The 19940-nt window shown below is 62.5% G+C and overlaps 1 protein-coding gene across 1 annotated transcript in view; it reads right to left on the bottom strand.

Annotated features, from left to right (window-relative positions):
* Positions 1-19940, bottom strand: part of Dock2 (dedicator of cytokinesis 2) — a 160259-nt gene that overhangs the window by 5395 nt on the left and 134924 nt on the right. Inside the window, 9 exon segments of the mRNA XM_048334161.1 lie at positions 58-333; positions 1263-1367; positions 1890-1979; positions 5839-5958; positions 7198-7288; positions 9041-9081; positions 10749-10905; positions 14910-14995; positions 16260-16408. Of these exon segments, the coding sequence (XP_048190118.1) occupies positions 58-333; positions 1263-1367; positions 1890-1979; positions 5839-5958; positions 7198-7288; positions 9041-9081; positions 10749-10905; positions 14910-14995; positions 16260-16408 (1115 nt within the window).

Below are 19940 nucleotides of genomic sequence, written 5' to 3'. Positions count from 1 at the left end.
TGTAGGATCACAGATAGGGGGAGTAGACAGCACGGAAATGGGCCCCGCTGCCCCCACCCTGGACCCCCAAATAGGTCGCCCCAGCCCCCGCCGCTTCGGACGGCTGTGGAAATGGGCTCTGCAGATCCCGCCGCTTCCCCAGGCCGCTCTAGACGGCCTGCCGTGGGCTGCGGGAGGCCCCGCGAGGATACACTGGCCTGGCGCGCTCCTCACCTCCTCCCCCGGGGCCGAGGTGGTGTTCATCCTCTCTGCATTGGGGAACTGACTCAGGAGCTGCACCTGGAAGTCTTCTCTCCGCTCGTACTCCTTCCCTCGGTAGATGAACACCTTGTTCTGCGGGGGACAGAGGCCGTCAGAGAGCCCAGGCCTGCTGTGTGTGGGGGGGGGGGGGGGTGGGGGTGGGGGTGGAGGGAGTGACCCCAGGGCTCTGGGGCCAGCAGAGAGCCCTGGGCTTGGTGTGGGGGGGGCGGGGGGGTGTGGAGGGAGTGAGCCCAGAGCTCTGGGGCCAGCAGAGAGTCCTGGGCTTGGTGTGGGGGGGCAGGGGGGTGGAGGGAGTAACCCCAGGGCTCTGGGGCCAGCAGAGAGCCCTGGGCTTGGTGTGGGGGGGGCAGGGGGGGTGGAGGGAGTGAGCCCAGGGCTCTGGGGCCCTGCCTCTCCTCAGCCAGCTCCCCCGCCCGAGCTCACTGTGGCTTCCGTCCTGACACCAGGCCTGCCTGATTGGACAGGTAGACGGGGCCTGCTGAAAGCATTCATCCTCAAATCACCCTACGCACAGCTTCCAGAGCAAGCCCTTGCTCTCGGGGTGCACCGTGTCCCACCTTCCCTGGACTGTGCAGGCAGGGCCTGGGGGCCCACAAGGCCCGCCCTGGTGTCCTGGCTCCCTCCGGAGCCCTCCTGGGAGAGGCACTTCTTCCCTTCCCAGCCAGAGCGGCCGCCTCTCGACCTGTGCGCGGTCCTCCACCAGGGCCGCACCCACCCTGAAGGCCACCAGAACTGTCTGGGTTCTGTGGCTCCACCACCACGGACCAGGGGCAGCACGGCCACAGAGGGGCCAGAGCTCAGGTGTGGTCAGGATCAGGCCTCTGCTGGGCTTTTGTCTCCTGACCCCAGAACGGAGGATGGGCTGTGGGGGTCTGGTGGGGACAGTGGGGGGGGGGCAGTGCTGAGCTCAGCTCCTGAGCCACCGTGTCTGCTCGGTATCTGCACAGCAGGTCCTCATACCCAGGGGAGGCATGGAGAGCCCAGAGTCACCCCAAACTCACCCTCAGGAAGGAAGGGAACCCCTGGCCATAGTACCCGACCGCAAAGTAGTCTGGCCGGGGCCTCAGGACCTTCATGATGTTCTCATACAGCTTCGCCTGCTGGATCTGGAAGGAAAACCGCACAGCGCCATGTGGGGGCCGGTCCGGGCCTCCCTCGGTGGGCAGAGGTGTCCCGGAGGCCTGCGTGCTCTGGTGCGCACGTGTGGGGGTGCATACATGCGGGGTGGGGGGGGGGTGGGGAGGGGACAGCCAGGCTCTGCAGGTCCCCAGAGTCTGAGAACCCACCAAGTTCTGGCTTCTGCAGTCCAAGCCGGACGGGGCTCCCTCCCCCCATTGCCCACCCCCACCTCCATGTCGCTAATGGGACCAGCCAAATGGAGCGCGATTTCCCGTGATTTTTCTATTCATCAATAAATCTAGATCCGAGTTTTAATTTAATTGGGTGGGTGGTGGTTTGTGGACTCTAACTGCAAGTAGGCAACGTTCATTACATGTGTGGCAGTGGGGTGCAGGTCCCCGGTCCCAGGCCCCTGTTCCAGCCTGCTGGGCGGGCGTTACCATCCCCGTTCCGCCCTCCCATCTTCCCAGCCCCACCCCGCCCGGCCCCACCCCTCTCCCCAGCCTTACCAGGTTCCGGCTGAGCAGCTCGTAGTCAAAGAGCTCCGTCTCGTACTGCTCGGCCAGCTCCTTGCACAAATGGATGGCCTCCTCCCACATCTGCAGCAGAGGCGCACAGTGGAGGTCAGGGGCGCCCGGCTTCCAGAGGCCTCCTTGTGGAGGCAGGAGCCTGGCTCCCCATGGGGTGCGGGGGCCTTGATTGAACCCAGGGCCCCACAGGGAGAACCAGGGAGAGCCAGGCCCCCACAGGGAGAGCCAGGGCCCCACAGGGAGAACCAGGGAAAGCCAGGCCCCCACAGGGAGAACCAGGGCCCCCAGGGAGAACCAGGCCCCCACAGGGAGAACCAGAGCCCCTAGGGAGAGCCAGGGCCCCCAGGGAGAGCCAGGGCCCCCACAGGGAGAGCCAGGGCCCCACAGGGAGAACCAGGGAGAGCCAGGCCCCCACAGGGAGAACCAGAGCCCCTAGGGAGAGCCAGGGCCCCCAGGGAGAGCCAGGGCCCCCACAGGGAGAGCCAGGGCCCCACAGGGAGAACCAGGGAGAGCCAGGCCCCCACAGGGAGAACCAGGGCCCCCAGGGAGAACCAGGCCCCCACAAGGAGAACCAGGGCCCCCACAGGGAGAACCAGAGCCCCTAGGGAGAGCCAGGGCCCCCAGGGAGAGCCAGGGCCCCCACAGGGAGAGCCAGGCCCCCAGGGAGAACCAGAGCCCCACAGGGAGAAAACCAGGGCCCCACAGGGAGAGCCAGGGCCCCACAGGGAGAACCAGGGCCCCACAGGGAGAGCCAGGGCCCCACAGGGAGAACCAGGCCCCCAGGGAGAGCCAGGGCCCCACAAGGAGAACCAGGGCCCCACAGGGAGAACCAGGGCCCCACAGGGAGAGCCAGGGCCCCACAGGGAGAACCAGGGCCCCACAGGGAGAGCCAGGGCCCCACAAGGAGAACCAGGGCCCCACAGGGAGAGCCAGGGCACTGCAGGGAGAGCCAGGCCCCCACAGGGAGAGCCAGGGCCCCCAGGGAGAACCAGGGCCCCACAGGGAGAGCCAGGGCCCCACAGGGAGAACCAGGGCCCCACAGGGAGAGCCAGGGCCCCACAGGGAGAGCCAGGGCCCCACAGGGAGAGCCAGGGCCCCGCAGGGAGAGCCAGGGCACTGCAGGGAGAGCCAGGCCCCCACAGGGAGAGCCAGGGCCCCCAGGGAGAGCCAGGGCCCCACAGGGAGAACCAGGGCCCCACAGGGAGAGCCAGGGCCCCACAGGGAGAGCCAGGGCCCCACAGGGAGAGCCAGGGCCCCGCAGGGAGAGCCAGGGCACTGCAGGGAGAGCCAGGCCCCCACAGGGAGAGCCAGGCCCCCACAGGGAGAGCCAGGGCCCCCAGGGAGAGCCAGGGCCCCACAGGGAGAACCAGGGCCCCACAGGGAGAGCCAGGGCCTCACAGGGAGAGCCAGGGCAGTGCAGGGGCGATGCCTTTCCCGGCCTGGGGCCTGGCATCCTCCTTCCTGCAGGTAGGCTGGAGCGGGCTCCGTGCCTACTGCCTGGCCACGCTCTCTGGTTCTTCCTGGCACCCTCAGAGGAGCTCACAATTCGCCTGTCTCAGGAAGTGAGAAACGGAGGTTCAGAGAGCCAGGAAACCGCCCAGGGCACCGCCAAGGTGAGCGGGGCTGGCCTGCAGGTAGGTCTAGAGGCCGACCCTTACCTAGAGACCAGGGCTCAGGAAACCCAGCCCCCCAGCCCAGCATGCATTGCGGTGCATTGTCCCACTTCCTGAAGAAGTGAGGCAGGGACTGGCGCAGCCCTCTGCTCCCCTGAGGTTCAATGCCCCATCTCCCCCTCTGCCAGGCTCGGCCCTGCTCGATGGGGTGGCAGGGCCGGAGTAAGGAGGAGGCCACTGGAGGAGGAGGTGAGGATGGTTTGAGAGAACACCTTTTTTACTTTTGTGTGCTGGTACTGGGGCTTGAACTTGGGGCCTGGATGGTATTCCTTAGCTCTCCCCCCCAAGACTGGTGCTCTAACACTTGAGCCACAGCTCCACTTCTGGCTTTGGGCTGATTAATGAGAGATCAAACTCTTCTAGACTTTGGCCCAGGCTGGTTCTGAACTGCAGTCCTCAGGTCTCAGACGCGAGTCAGTGTCTGGTGTAATCACAACTTTTTAGTCGGTCTCCACCTCAAAAATAAATGGTTGACAAGCGAGCCTGAGAGGAGGGGATGCCTTCCCTCGTCTCTTTCATGGCGGAAGCCAAGACCAGGCAACGCCACCTCAGAGGGAGGCCACAGCGGTGCGCAGCTGGGTGGGCTGGAGGTCTGTCAGTCTCCAGGAACCCCTGGCCTGCACGCCTGCTTTCAAATGCAACAGGCACCCACGCGGAGCCTCGAAAGTGGAGGGGAGGGGACCCGCGGGGGCCAGCAGGCCCCATGAGCTGGGTAAAAAGTGCGCTCCGCATCCAAGCATAAAAATAAATAAAGCCAGGTGCAGAGTGGAAGGACGGGGCCGTAAACCACAGACAGTTTAGTGAGCGGCGTAAAAATGCTTTATGCGCGGAAGACCTGGGCGTGTGGTCCACTGTGAGCGCGGGGCAGGCTGTCGAGTCCCGGGGCCTCCCCAGCCGCTCTGGCACAGGAAGGGGAGAAGCGGCCTGATCCCAACCCCAGGCCAAGGTCACCAAGTACCAGGGCAGGGGCGGGCAGGGGCTCAGCCTCCCAGGACCCCGTTTCCTGGGTGCCTCTGGGATTCACTGAGGAGCAGCTGCGGGCGGGGGTCCAGGCACGGTGTTGGGGTGTGGACGCATACCACGGCGAGGCAGGGAAGGGTGGACAGTCGCGGCCCCGGAGCAGCGGGGGGCCATGCGTGGGGCTCAGGCGGGTGGAGGCGCCTGCACACACACGGCCGGTGCCACCCCAGGACCAAGGCAGAAACCACCTGCTGGAGCCCTGCCCTCCCTCTCCTCCTTCCACGGGAAGGAGAGCTGGACCGTGCTAAGGAGTTCCAGCTTCATTCTGGAGGCTTCCACCACTGTGGCTTTCAGGCTTTCCTCCTCTTGTGCCCAGAGTTCCGGGGAGAGACACCCTGCCGTCTGACCCCGGGCTCCTTCCTGGACAACACAGCGATGATGGCGGTAGGCGAGCCTCTTCCCTAGGAGGCAGACTGACTGCTCCAGGAGCTCTGCTCCAGCCTTTGTGCCCAACGGAACACCCGGCGTCGGGCTTGTGTCTTTCTGCTGGGCACAGAGCGGGCTGTGCTGACCTCCTGGCTGAGGACAAAGCCACCTCGTCCCTGGAGGCCCTCCAGCAATAAACCAACGGCAGGTTCAGCTCTGTCGCCCGCGGGGCTGGGGGTGGGAGAGCCCGCGGCATCTCTGCCCTCAGGAGGCTTATCATCGTAAATTACACCCGCCGCGGTCCCGTCCTGGGCCCGGGAATTTACAAGCCCTTCCGCAGACGTTACCTCACTGTGTTTCCCAGGGAGGGTGGGGTCAGGCAGGGACAGGGCCGATGGAAGCCCAGGGCTCTATGGCGCCCCGGTCCCCCGGGAGAGGCGGGGCCGGGTGGAGATGGGGGGCCGCGGAGAGCTCCCGAGGGGCAGTGGGGGGCAGCAGCCATGGCCAGGCGTCCCATGCCCCCCGGTTCTGTCCGGTGCCCCAGGGCCATTTTCCCCTCGTTCCCACGCGTGGAGGGGGCCCTGCTGGCCACTCCCCAGAGGATAGGTGTCTGCGGTGACGGAGGCCGGAGTTCGGAGGAGGGAGGAACAGAGGCCAAGGGTCGGGGCAGGAGGAGGCTGTGGCGGCGCTGCCCCCCCATCTCAGCCAGAGCTGCTCAGGCCGTCGCCCACCCAGCCCTCCGCTCGGCCCACTTGCCGACGTGACGCACGCGTGGGGACCCGTGGCTGGGGCTCGGCGCGAGCCACCGGACGTCCGGCCGTGGGGAGGGGGGACTCGGCGTGAGGACACGGAGAAGGGGCCCTCCTCACCTTCCCTTTGTCGAAGTAGCCGATGATGGTCTCGTAGAGCGCCTCCTTCAGCTGCCGGTGCGTCTGCGGGGGCTGCCGGCCCGTCTGCACCACCTGCGACATGCACGGCTCGTCGGACCACTGCGGGCGGGGGGCGGGGGACAGGGACAGAGGGTCACACGGGGCCACGGGGCCACGCATGCCCCACCCCGACAGGGGACAGGGACAGAGGGTCACACGGGGCCACGGGGCCACGCATGCCCCACCCCGACAGGGGACAGGGACAGAGGGTCACACGGGGCCACGGGGCCACGCATGCCCCACCCCGACAGGGGACAGGGACAGAGGGTCACACGGGGCCACGGGGCCACCCCGACAGGGGACAGGGGACAGAGGGTCACACGGGGCCACAGGGACGGGCCACAGGGCCACCCCGACAGGGGACAGGGACAGAGGGTCACACGGGGCCACAGGGACGGGCCACGGGGCCACCCCGACAGGGGACAGGGACAGAGGGTCACACGGGGCCACGGGGACGGGCCACAGGGCCACCCCGACGGGGGACAGGGGACAGAGGGTCACACGGGGCCACAGGGCCACGCATGCCCCACCCCGACAGGGGACAGGGACAGAGGGCCACACGGGGCCACGCATGCCCCACCCCGACAGGGGACAGGGACAGAGGGCCACACGGGGCCACGGGGCCACCCCGACAGGGGACAGGGGACTCGGGGGCCACGCCGTGTCTGTGTGGTTTATAAAGGTTCTATGTAACCCCAGGAGGCCCGGTCCCAGCTGTTCAAAGTGGGGCATGTGGACTTGGCAGCCCGTGCGCAGCTCCATGGCTGGACCAGGATTTGTGGCTGCTCACAGCTGAGCTGCTGCGAAGCCCCCGGGGCCACAGCGGCTGAACGTAAATCACTCAGCGCCCTGGCCAGGCGAATCCGGTCAGTGTCCAAGCATGGGGCTGAGTTAAACAAAGCACGACGTTCCTAGGATGCATCGTTGCTGTCTTCTGTGGCACACCCCTGTCCCAGGGCCCGCAGTACCAGCTGTGGGGACTCGGGGGCCCGCACACCCCCATCTCAGGGCCCACGGTACCAGCTGTGGGGACTGGGGGGGCCACACACCTCCGTCTCAGGGCCCACGGTACCAGCTGTGGGGACTTGGGGGGCCGGCTCACGCACCCCCGTCCCAGGGCCTGCAGTACCAGCTGTGGGGACTCGGGGGGCCGGCTCACGCACCCCCGTCCCAGGGCCTGCAGTACCAGCTGTGGGGACTCGGGGGGCCGGCTCACGCACCCCCGTCCCAGGGCCTGCAGTACCAGCTGTGGGGACTCGGGGGGCCGGCTCACGCACCCCCGTCCCAGGGCTGCAGTACCTTGAGAAGCCAGGTGTGCAGGAGCAGTGTGTAGGCAGCCTCGGTGTAGTTGTCACAGTCCAGGTGGAGGTCTCGGAGTTTGTACAGGTACCTGTCGGGGAGGGAGGGCCGAGCAATGGAACACAGTGACCCGAGGCAGCTGGTAGGGGCCGGAAGCAGCCAGAAAGCACAGCTGGGTCCCCTCTGTCCACCAAACAGTAGCTGTCCGTGTGGTGGCAGTGCCAGCCCTGAGCTCTCGGTGGGCTTCTTGGTGTCCCCAGCCCTATGCTAAGTGCTTGATTCTGAGTCTGTGAGAACTGCATGAGACTGTCCATCAGGGATCCTCGTTTCCAGAGGAGATCCAGGGAAGCTAGGGACTCAGCACTGGCACGAGCTAGATGGATGGATGGTTAGATAGATGGATAGGTGGGGGGGGGGAATGGGTGGATAGATGATAGATGGATGGATAGATGGAGGGGTAGATGGATGGAGAGATGATAGATGGATGGATGGATGGGTGGGTGGGTGGATGGATGGATAGGTAGATAGGTAGATGGATGGATGGGTGGGTGGATAGATGATGGATGGATGGATGGGTGGGTGGGTAGATGATGGATGGATGGATGGGTGGGTGGGTAGATGGATGGATAAGTAGATAGGTAGATGGGTGGATGGGTGGGTAGATAGATAGGTAGATGGCTGGCTGGGTGGGGGAGTGGGTGGGTGAATAGGTAGATGGATGGGTGGATAGATGATAGATGGATGGATGGGTGGATGAAAACACTCATAAACACATTTGTAGGAAAAGGTGTGAGATTCTGAAACAAACATGACCCAGGACTTCTTTGCCCCAGGACGAGGCTTTCCCTGAGCCTTTCATAATTCAAGAATTTCCTAAATGCCTGCTGGAGGCAAGTGTCGTGAAACTCACTATTCTTCCCCTTCAAAACCAGACACTAGCCAGTGGCCTTAGCAGGTGCCTGGGCTGAGCAGGGCTTCCCAGAGCCGTGGCGCTGGCATCACCACGCCAGACCTGCAGGAAGAAGTGAGTGGCATGGGTGCAGAGTGTGAGTTCTGCTGGGGGAGAGTGAAAGGAGAGGGTGGGTCCCAATGTGGGAGGTAGAATGATGGAGCGCCTCAGTTGTTCAAGAGGGAAGGGGAGATGAAAAGCGACAGAGGCTGCAGATTTGGCCAAGGCACATGCATGCAGTATGGGGACCTAGCAATGAGACCCCTGTGAGACTGGGTCACACAAATAACAAGTACAGCCCCACCCAGAGGAGTGAGCACCCAGGAACATGGGCATGGGGGGGCAGTGGGCCAGCCCAGAGGACTGAGTGGTCAGCCCAGAGGACTCAGAGTGGTCAGCTAGAGGACTCAGAGTGGTCAGCCCAGAGGACTCAGTGGTCAGCCCAGAGGACTCAGAGTGGTCAGCTAGAGGAGTCAGAGTGGTCAGCTAGAGGAGTCAGAGTGGTCAGCCCAGAGGACTCAGTGGTCGGCTAGAGGAGTCAGAGTGGTCAGCCCAGAGGACTCAGTGGTGGGCTAGAGGAGTCAGAGTGGTCAGCTAGAGGAGTCGGTCAGCTAGAGGACTCAGTGGTCAGCTAGAGGAGTCAGAGTGGTCAGCCCAGAGGACTCAGAGTGGTCAGCTAGAGGAATCAGTGGTCAGCTAGAGGACTCAGGCCATCTCATGGCTACCGCAGAGAAAGGGAAGGACTTGAGGGTGGGGAGCTGATAGGAACTGTAATGCTGAAAGTCTGAGATGGAGAAGGAAAGTGTGGACTCTGCTGAGGCTCTGGGGAGCCTTGGGCCCTGGGGAGTGGAGGAGGAGCCGGATAGGCCTGGTTTTAGAAAGCAAGCCTCTTACCTTATGTACATCTCCTCCCGGTTGTTATCCTTGTAGAAATTCTAGGCGGGGAGAGAGACAAGGATGAGGTTCTGCTTTTGTTTTCTGTGGGGTAGGGATAGAGACCAGGCGTTTAAGGGCTAGGCACTGAACGGGAAGGGAAATGCAGTCTGCACTTGGCTGTGTCCATCCAATGGCCTCCTGGGGACATGCTTTGAAAGCCACTCGCGACTGTGAAGGGATGGGGGGGTCTCAGCCATGGCATCCTGGGGGACACAGGTGAGCTGCTTGCTGGGCTGAGGCGGGGCGGTCTGCTTCAAATGAGTCCCCTTGGAGGGTGGACAGCACGATCTTTCAAAGCTCGCCCCGAGGCGCAGGGGGCAGAGCTGGGGGGTAAGCACACCCCACAACGATACCCGATCAAACCGGCCCGGGGGCCCCTGCCCGCCGTCCCGGCCACGCGGGAAGCTGCTCTTGGGTGGATCGAGATTCCCCAGGCTTTTTCCTGGGGCAAGAACATTTACAAGACCCAACTGGATGGAAAAGGCTGGGCCTGGTGTCATCTCCACACCAACCCAGCAATGGCAATTCGTATAGATGGGGGGCTGCAGTCCTGCCTGGCTCCCGGGCAAAAGGCAGAGCCTACCTCCGACTTGTGACCAGGGCCCCAGGGGCTAGCACCGTGGCTGACGTGGTGTGGTGTTTGCTGACTGTGGGCCACCGGGGGCAAACCCTGTGTGATCCAGGAATCACGTGTGTGCCTGGGGCTCAGGGTGTGTCCAGGGCACGGGCTCCAGGGTGGCAGCTCCCGCCGCAGCCCTGCCCATGCCGGTCCTGCCCTGCTACCCTATGTCCAGTCCCACGTGGATAGCTGGCAGGTCGGGCTGGGGCGCTGGGGCCTGCCCTGCCCTTCCCGCATCCTGGTGGCCATCTCAAGGTCACCTGCTCCTCTGAGAGGAGCCACTCAGGTCCTGGAAAGCTCCGTGCTGCTCGTTATGTAAATTGGGCCTGGTGGAGTTTTCTGCACTGACTTCCTTTCTGCTGTGGTCAGGAGTTTTACGCTCCTCTTAGCCTTCTGGAAAATCAATGTAAGATCTAAGCGGTTGCAGTCCAGGCTGGGGACAGGATGGCTCAGCGCGGGGCTAGACGGGGGTCTGTATTCCTGCGGCACTGGGAATGGGGGGTGTCGTGTGACAGACACATGGTCATGTGACAACAGACTCCAGGGGGCTCTGGCTGAGTTTATTCACCTGGGCCTTTCAGGGCAGGCTCATGGGGCTGGGGGGTGCACTGGCCGTGTCTACCCATCTCCAGACAGATGGGGGCTCCTGGAGTCCAGGAGTTGGGTTTGGCACCGGCTGCTCTGGTTAACCAGGCCCCTAGAGCTTCTCTGTGAGTTGAGAGCCAGCATGCAGGGGGTGGTGGCGCCCTGCGGGGAGCGAACAGCACACAGAGCTGTCCCGCCTCGCCGAGGGGCACTGCCATTCCCCCGTGGGAGCAGGGAACCTCAGGGGACCCTGGCCGGCCGGGTCCATTCCTAGGATGAGAACCCCAGCTCGAGAACCAAGGCACAGAGAGCCCTCGGACAGAACTGGGATCCAGCCACGTTTGCCTGATGTCCCCAACAAGAGCTAGCTGGCCCTGGGGGTGCAGTGCCAGGAACGGGGTGGGGCCGGGGCTGCGGGGGGGGGGGGGGGAGGGCTGGCCTGTCATTCCCCAGGCTCCGTACCAGCAGGTTCACGGTGCAGCTCATGCGGTTGTCCTTGCTGTCGTCCGCCATCACGCCCCGGTAGTCCAGTAGCTTCTCCAGCAGCCCCTTCACCAGGCTCACAAAGGTCTCCACCGACCTGGCGATGGCCGGGTGCTCTGAGGCGCACTCCATCAGGCTGCGGGGGACAGGGGTGTGGGCCGGGAGCTGGGGGAGCCCGGGAGCTGGGGGAGCCGGGAGCTGGGGGAGCCGGAGCTGGGGCAGCTGGGGAGCTCAGGGCTGGGGGAGCTGGGAGCTGGGGGAGCCCGGAGCTGGGGGAACCAGAGCTGGGGCAGTTGGGGATCTCAGGGCTGGGGGAGCTAGGTGTGCAGGGGCAGTTGGATCAGGGGAGGAAGCAGAAGCCAGAAAATTCAGAGAAGCCAGAAAATTCAGAGAAGCCAGGCCCTCCCTCCAATTTCCATATCACTCACTCCTGTATATCCACACGAGCATTCACCCACACATGCATTCACTTGTACATGCATTCACCCACACATGCATTCACCCACACATGCATTCACCCACACATGCATTCACCGCACATGTGTTCACCCGCACATGCATTCACCCACACGTGCATTCACCCACACGTGCATTCACCCACACATGCATTCACCCACACGTGCATTCACCCACACATGCATTCACCCGCACATGCATTCACCGCACATGCATTCACCCGCACATGCATTCACCCACACGTGCATTCACCCACACGTGCATTCACCCGCACATGCATTCACCGCACATGCATTCACACGCACATGCATTCACCCGCACATGCGTTCACCCGCACATGCATTCACCCACACATGCATTCACTCGTACATGCATTCACACACACATGCGTTCACCCACACATGCATTCACCCACACGTGCATTCACCCACACGTGCATTCACCCACACGTGCATTCACCCGCACGTGCATTCACCCGCACATGCATTCACCCGCACGTGCATTCACCCACACATGCATTCACCCACACATGCATTCACCCACACATGCATTCACCCGCACATGCATTCACCCACACATGCATTCACACACACATGCATTCACCCACACATGCATTCACACACACATGCATTCACCCGCACATGCATTCACCCACACATGCATTCACACGCACATGCATTCACACACACATGCATTCACACGCACATGCATTCACCCACACATGCATTCACCCACACATGCATTCACACACACATGCATTCACACACACATGCATTCACACACACATGCATTCACACGCACATGCATTCACCCACACATGCATTCACACACACATGCATTCACCCGCACATGCATTCACCCACACATGCATTCACACGCACATGCATTCACACACACATGCATTCACACGCACATGCATTCACCCGCACATGCATTCACCCACACATGCATTCACCCGCACATGCATTCACACACACATGCATTCACACACACATGCGTTCACCCGCACATGCATTCACCCACACATGCGTTCACCCACACATGCATTCACCCACACATGCATTCACCCACACATGCATTCACCCACACATGTGCTCACCCACACGTGCATTCATCATACATGCATTCACCCACACATGCATTTACCAGGTGCTGTGTGCCTTGATCTCTCTCGTTCTCTAATCCCCTTCCCTCTCCCCCCTCTCTCCTCCCCCTCTCCTTCTCTGCTCCCCACCCCCCCCCCCGCAGGCACCACTAGGGATTAATCTCTAGCACTATTGGCTCTTTTTGTTCAGACACAGTCTCATTTTTGCTTGTGGCAGGCTGGCCTCAGACCATGACCTTTCTCCTTATGCTTCTTCTGTAGCTGAGATTTCATGTTCAAAACACCACACCCACCCTGCTCCTTGAGGTAGAGGTCTCACTGTCTGCCTGGGCTGGCCTTCAAGTACAATCCTCCTGATTTCCACCTTCCCAGTACCTGGGTTTATAGACGTGAGCTATTGTGCCCAGCCCAGGATGGACACAGGACTCTTATAGAAGGGGGAACTAAGGCATGGAGAGGTCTGTGAACTTGTCCAAGGTCACTAGTTTGTCAGTATCAGTAGGCTGCCTCCGTTGTCAGTGTCTCAGGTGCACGAGGCCAGGAAAGTGTGTAAACAGCAACCCCTCAGTCATGGCTGCTCTGACAAGGGGCCTGGGCTGAGAGGAGCCTTGTCTTGGCCACCCTGCCCCTGCGGCAGGGAAGTGGCGGTTGCGCTTAGAAAGGTGAGGGGAGAAAAGCAAGGACTTCTGAGGGTTGTTTTCTGCCGGGAGCCATGGCAGGCTGCGCAAAGACGGTGGGGCTCAGACACATCTATCTCGGCCCCGGGAGGAGCACCTGCTCCTGGCTCCCTCCCGCACCCGCGCAGATGGCGCCATGATTTACACCTGTCTGGCCGAGCCACAGCTGTGCCGGCTCCTCCTCGTGGGACAGCCACGTCCAGCCCTCCCCCGTCCTCTTGACAGGACAGAAAGCCTCCCCCCACCGTCCGGAGCTCAGCCTGACCAGCCACAGCCTCCCCGGGAAGTTCGCCAAGCCTAACGCGCGCCTTAGGCTGGTCCCACTTTCAGTGGACCCGGGCCTCATTGCCTTGGCTGTTAGGTTCTCCACCAAATCGGGTTTTGGTTGGAAAGCAGGGGTGTGGCCCTGCCCGAGGATGGACCAGGTCCGAGACTCTGCCTCCATGACCAGCTCCGTACCCACGCCAGAGCATCGGTGTGCGGGCTGCACTTTGGGGGATGCAGCTTAGAAGACAGAGTCTTGGCTTTCCTTGTTTCTCTATTCTTTAGGTAAGGGACCGCCTTTGTACATATAGAGCAGGACTAGTGAGATGATGACAAACCATCCATCCATCCACTCCCCCACTGCTCATCATCCCACCCACCCATCCATTCACCCTCCTGACCCACCTCATCCATCCCTCCACCCACCCACCCATCCATTGCCCACCTACTCACCCACCCACCTATTCATCTACCTACTACATACCTACTCATCCATATACCTGTCCATCCATTCATCCATTCATCCTACTAACCCACCTGCTCATCCATCCTCTACCCCCCCCATCCATTCACCCATCTGTCCATCTATCCATCACGTGCTGTTCTAGGAATCATGAAGAACCTCCTATCCAGTTGGACCGAGAAAACAGAGATGAGAATGAGCCCTCCTATCTCATGAGCCACCCTTTACCCAGCACTGCCTGTGCTCTAGAGACTGCGCTAAGCCCATGTCATTGGTTGTCCTGTTTAGTACTCTAGGCAGGCACTGCTAAACCCCCTGAACCGTGTGCCAGCGCAGGTTATGACGGCGCGGGCAAGGCTTTCTGCGTGCTCTCCTTATTCAACCTTCAGGAAGGACTGGGGAGGCAGCGTTGCCGCTGCCGTATTCCCAAGCACTGGGAGAAAGCCTCTCAGGGTCGGAAGGGAGGGACGGTGCCAGGCTGCAGGGACCGGCACTGGGAGCCAGGCCCGGGGATGCAAGTGCATTTATTAAACGCACGCTCGCTGTGAGCCAGATGCTTGCTGATTGCTCCGTCTTCAAAACAGCCCCAGGAGTTGATTATTCTCACTTTTGAAAAAAGGGATACCGGGGCCAGGGAGGCGGTGGGGGTGGCCCAGAAGGCAGCAGCTGCCGTGTCGGGGTGTGGGGTCCAGGCTGCGGTGCCTGCCCTCAGAGATGTGCAAATGGCCAGTGCAGGGAGCCCACGGGAGACGCCACAGCACAAGTGCAAACCGCAGCCTCCGGGGACAATGGCGCCTCGCTGAGGATGGTGACCGAGAAGGGAGACCTCAGCCGGGGCCCCTGGCTCATGCCTATAATCAGGGCTACTCGGGAGGCAGAGCTCTGAGGATTACGGTTCCGAGCCAGCCCAGGCAGGAAAGTCCAAAGTCTTTGAGGCTCTTGTCACCAATTAACCAGCCAGGAGGCAGGACGTGGTGTGGCCCTAGGGGTAGAGCGCCAGCACAGAAAGCTCAAGAACGGCGTCAGAGCGCACGTGAGCGCTCTTCCAGCAGAGGGGCCTCCGGCCGGTCTCCGGGGGCTGGGGGTCATAGGCCTCCCAGGGCCCTGGCGTTTGGGGCCCGGAGGCCCCCCGGTCAGGCTCTGGGGGCCGTCCCAAGCCCCGGCTCGTGACTTACATGGACTCCAGCAGCCGCATGTACTGCTCATCTCCCCGGCCGCCTTCCACCTCGTGGTCCAGCTTCAGGATGATTTCGTTTTCAAACTGCGGAGGGAGATGGGCAGACGGGAGCGTCACCAGCCAGCCGGAGCTCTGGAAGCAGCTCCCTCCCGCCTCCCGCGTTCAGTGCCGCCCTGGGGGGTGTGCAACCGGGATCGCACTGTACGTTGGCATCGTCGCAGCCCCGGAGGGCTGAGAGGCTCTACAGAAGAGTCAGGAAGGGAGGGGAGAGGGAAGAGGGAGGGGAAGGTTCCGGAGAATGGGAAAGAGGAAGGGCATTCTAAGGCCGTGCAAAGGCACAGAGGCGTGTGGCAAGGGCCTGAAGTCACAAGCAGCCATTAGTCACCCCCGCGTCCCCCCCAGCATTGCTTTCTCTGTGCCCGGGAGGCCACACCAGCCCTGGCTCCCAGTCTGTGGAGTCACAGGGGCCAACGACGCGTGGGAGGCTTGCAGACCCTGTCGGAGTCCTCACGCGCCTCCCGGACCCCAGGCCTAGACGCGGAGAGAAAGAGCTGGGCCGCCTGTCACCCCCGGGCGTCACCACTGCTGGCATGGCCGCAGGGCACTTCCTGTCCCAGGCTGGGCAGTGGCTGCCACAGGCCTACGGTCAGATGGCCGGCCTCATGAGCCACGCGGCTGCACCTGTGGCTGCACCCGCCAGAAGCGAGCCGGCACGGTCCCCGCCACGGGAGGCGGGACAGCTCTGGCCCGTGGGCTGGGGGCCACCGGGCGCTGGTGTGCGCGGGAGGGGGATGGGGGGCACCCAGGGTAAGCTGCTACGAGGGGCAGGGCCCTGTGGGAAGCAGAGGGTGTGGCTGGCCCCGCAGAGCCTCCCGGAAAGCGGCTCCAGGGGAGGGGAGCAAGCGTCCTTGTCTGAGTGACTCCCGGGAGCTGCCGTGTCGCTCTGGGGGACGGGGAAATGAGCACTTGTCTGGGGGTCACAAAGGAGCCTGTCAGAAGGGAAATTGCAGGGTGCCACCGAGCGCGGAGCCAGCTGCGGCCGCGCGGAGCCTGGGGCCGCGACTCACAGAGGGCAGAGCCAGCATCTCTGCGGGGCGAACCCCGGGGGGCGTCGGGCTCAGGGCCGGCCAGGGTCCTGGGGGGGGGGGCGGGGGGGGCGGGCGCCGGGGTCAGGGCCGGCCGGGGTCCTCGGGGCCCCTCTCCTGGAGACACAGCGCGTGGCCGTGCGTGCTACCCCCGCGCTCCCGGGCCATGGCCGGACCTTCCCTGAGGGAAGTGCCGGCAGGAGGTCCAAGGGCGTCAGTGGGGGGAGTGGGGCTCTGCTGGCGGCGGTAGCCTCATCTTTTACCTTTTTGAAGTCCCCACTCCTCTGGAATTCACACAGCATCATGTCGAAGAAGATGGGGATGGTGGCTTTCCGGAGCTCGGCCTCCGGGATGAGTGTCATCTCCAGGATAGGCCCCACCATGCCGGGGATGAAGCAGACCTTGTTCTGGCCTGGGGGGGAAGCGAGCGGGGCGCTCACGGGGCTGCAGGGCGGGGGAGGAGGGGGCGGGGGGAGGGGGCAGCGGGGAGCAGGGGTCCGTGGGGTCACCTGGTGGCACTCTGTGCGCAGCAGCCGCTGCTAGTGGGCCAAGCACCCTCACAAACCAGCCTGATCATCCGAGAAGGCAGCGCCGGGCTGGACAGGGCGCCGGGGCCCGCCAGGCTCTGCCCGGGAAGCTCAGGGACCCGCCACCGTCAGTTCAGCAAAATGTGTCACCACATGCCTGGCAGAACCCGAATGTCCTCTCTCCAGCGCTCCCAGCATTGGACCATCCCCGACCCCGAGACACAGGAAGCACTGTCCATCGGCTGACCCTTAACAACACAGTGCCTCTCTCCCCCGTGCCCTCCCCAAACACACACACAGACACACACACACACAGACACACACACAGAGACACACAGAGACACACACAGAGACAGAGATGCACAGACACAGACATGCACACACAGACACACACAGACCACACACAGAGACACAGACAACAGAGACACACACAGAGACACAGACACACACAGAGACACAGACAACAGAGACACACACAGAGACATAGACATGCACACACATACACACAGACCCACACAGAGACACAGACACACACAGAGACACAGATGCACAGACACAGACACACACAGAGACACAGATGCACAGACACACACACACACACACACATGTCTAGACACTCCCCAGAAGACTGTTAAATCATCTAGCCTGTGATCACAGCCTGGCAATTAGCTTCTTTATAATCACAGGTTGCTCAAGTCTTTCCTGAAAAGAAGACGACGCTGATCATTCTCACGATGATGACCTGATTGCGTTTGGAATTAAAGCAAAGCCTGAAGAACTAATCTGCTCCTTGATTCACTCATTACGGGAAACCTCGGGAACACAGTCGGCCCTTTAATCCTCGGGGGAAACACTGTTCATGAGGTTGCGGGCGTGGAGTGGCTCTGCCCGCCTCTGCTGGGGCAGCGATTGGCCATCGACCTTGAGTGTGTCCTTGGGCCTCTGCAGCCTCACCCTGACGCTCCACCTACACAATCCAGATTTCTAAGTTAGGGGTGTCACAGAAACCTGACCGCGGCAGCTTCCTTAGGAAGTCAAAGCTGGCCAGGGGAGAAGGCATTGTTGTGTTCCCAGAAAGAAAGAGGGGGAAGGACAACGAGCAATAAATAGGCGTGCCGTCGCCCTGAAACCATCCCCTCTGCCCTCGTCTGCTCCTGCGTCTGTCTCTATCTTGGTGGTACTAGTGGAACTCGGAGTCTCACACTCGCGAGGCAGGCGCTCTACCACTTGAGCAACGCCCCTAGTCCATGTACTATTTGGTTCGTGTTTCTCATAGGCCTCGCTGCTTTGCCGAGGCTGGCCTCTAGTCTGTGTCCTCCTGGGTCAGGCGTGGTTTTCTGCCATGCTCTGGGACCTGTCTCCAGCACACCACCGGGGGTCTATGTCGGAGCTCAAGCCCATTGGAACGGGCTCTGGGTTCCAGCTGACTTTGATGAGAATAGGTCGAGTTTCATCCGATTTACTTATCGTGCATGAACTTTTTATTGGGCCACAGCTGAAAATAAACATTTGAAAAATGGCGGGCAACATGGTGTGCGAAGGGCGCTTCCAGCTCTGCTGTGCTGGAACCTAAGCCGGTGGGGTGCTCCGCAACATCTTTCCATTCATCAGCATAATTGGAGCACAGGAACTCCTGCCAGCACATAATCTATACCTGAGTAAAACCGCGTGTGTGCAAGACAGTGCAATAAAGGACATGAAGGAGAGAGCAAGCGGCAGGAGGCAAAGGAAGCCCAGCTCCCAGTTACACAATGTGGCCCTGCCTGAGAGAGAGGGCTGGAAAAAGAGACCATGGCAGGGAACCACAGACTGTGCAGGCCACGCAGACCGCCAGAGACCACCGCAGGCCATGCAAGCCACCGGAGACCACCGCAGACCACGCAGACCGCCGGAGACCACCACAGGCCATGCAAGCCACCGGAGACCACCGCAGACCACGCAGACCACCAGAGACCACCGCAGACCACGCAGACCTCCGGAGACCACCGCAGGCCATGCAGACCGCCAGAGACCACCACAGATCACGCAGACCACACAGACCACCGGAGACCACCACAGACCACGCAGACCGCCGGAGACCACTGCAGGCCATGCAGACTGCCAGAGACCACTGCAGACCATGCAAGCCACCGGAGACCACTGCAGACCATGCAGACCGCCGGAGACCACCGCAGGCCATGCAAGCCACTGGAGACCACCGCAGACCATGCAGACCACGCAGACCACCAGAGACCACTGCAGACCACGCAGACCACCAGAGACCACCGGAGACCACTGCAGACCACACAGACCACCGGAGACCACTGCAGGCCATGCAGACTGCCAGAGACCACCGGAGACCACTGCAGACCACACAGACCACCGGAGACCACTGCAGGCCATGCAGACTGCCAGAGACCACCGCAGGCCATGCAAGCCACCGGAGACCACCGCAGACCACGCAGACCACGCAGACCACCAGAGACCACCGCAGACCACGCAGACCGCCGGAGACCACCGCAGGCCATGCAGACTGCCAGAGACCACTGCAGACCATGCAGACCACCAGAGACCACTGCAGACCACGCAGACCACCGGAGACCACCGCAGGCCACGCAGACAGCAGGAGACCACCGCAGACCACGCAGACCGCTAGAGACCACCGCAGGCCATGCAAGCCACCGGAGACCACCACAGGCCATGCAGACCACCAGAGACCACCGGAGACCACTGCAGACCACACAGACCACGCAGGCCACCACAGACCACGCAGACCGCCAGAGACCACCGCAGACCATGCAAGCCACTGGAGACCACGCAGACCACCGCAGGCCATGCAAGCCACCGGAGACCACCGCAGACCACGCAGACCGCCAGAGACCACCGCAGGCCATGCAGACTGCCAGAGACCACTGCAGACCACGCAGACCGCCAGAGACCACTGCAGACCACGCAGACCGCCAGAGACCACCGCAGGCCATGCAAGCCACTGGAGACCACCGCAGACCACGCAGACCACCGGAGACCACCGCAGACCACGCAGACCGCCAGAGACCACCACAGACCATGCAGACCACACAGACCACCGGAGACCACGCAGACCACGCAGACTGCCAGAGACCACCGCAGGCCATGCAAGCCACCAGAGACCACTGCAGACCACGCAGACCGCCAGAGACCACTGCAGACCACGCAGACCGCCAGAGACCACCGCAGACCACGCAAGCCACCGGAGACCACCGCAGACCACACAGACCACCAGAGACCACCGCAGACCACGCAGCCCACCAGAGACCACCGCAGACCACGCAGCCCACCAGAGACCACCGCAGACCACGCAGACCACCAGAGACCACCACAGACCACGCAGCCCACCAGAGACCACCGTGGACCATGCAAGCCACCGGAGACCACCACAAACCACGCAAGCCACCAGAG

Source organism: Perognathus longimembris, chromosome 25 (genome assembly GCF_023159225.1).
Source record: "Perognathus longimembris pacificus isolate PPM17 chromosome 25, ASM2315922v1, whole genome shotgun sequence".
Lineage (NCBI taxonomy): Eukaryota > Metazoa > Chordata > Mammalia > Rodentia > Heteromyidae > Perognathus > Perognathus longimembris.
This window is presented reverse-complemented; position numbering and strand designations above follow the sequence as displayed.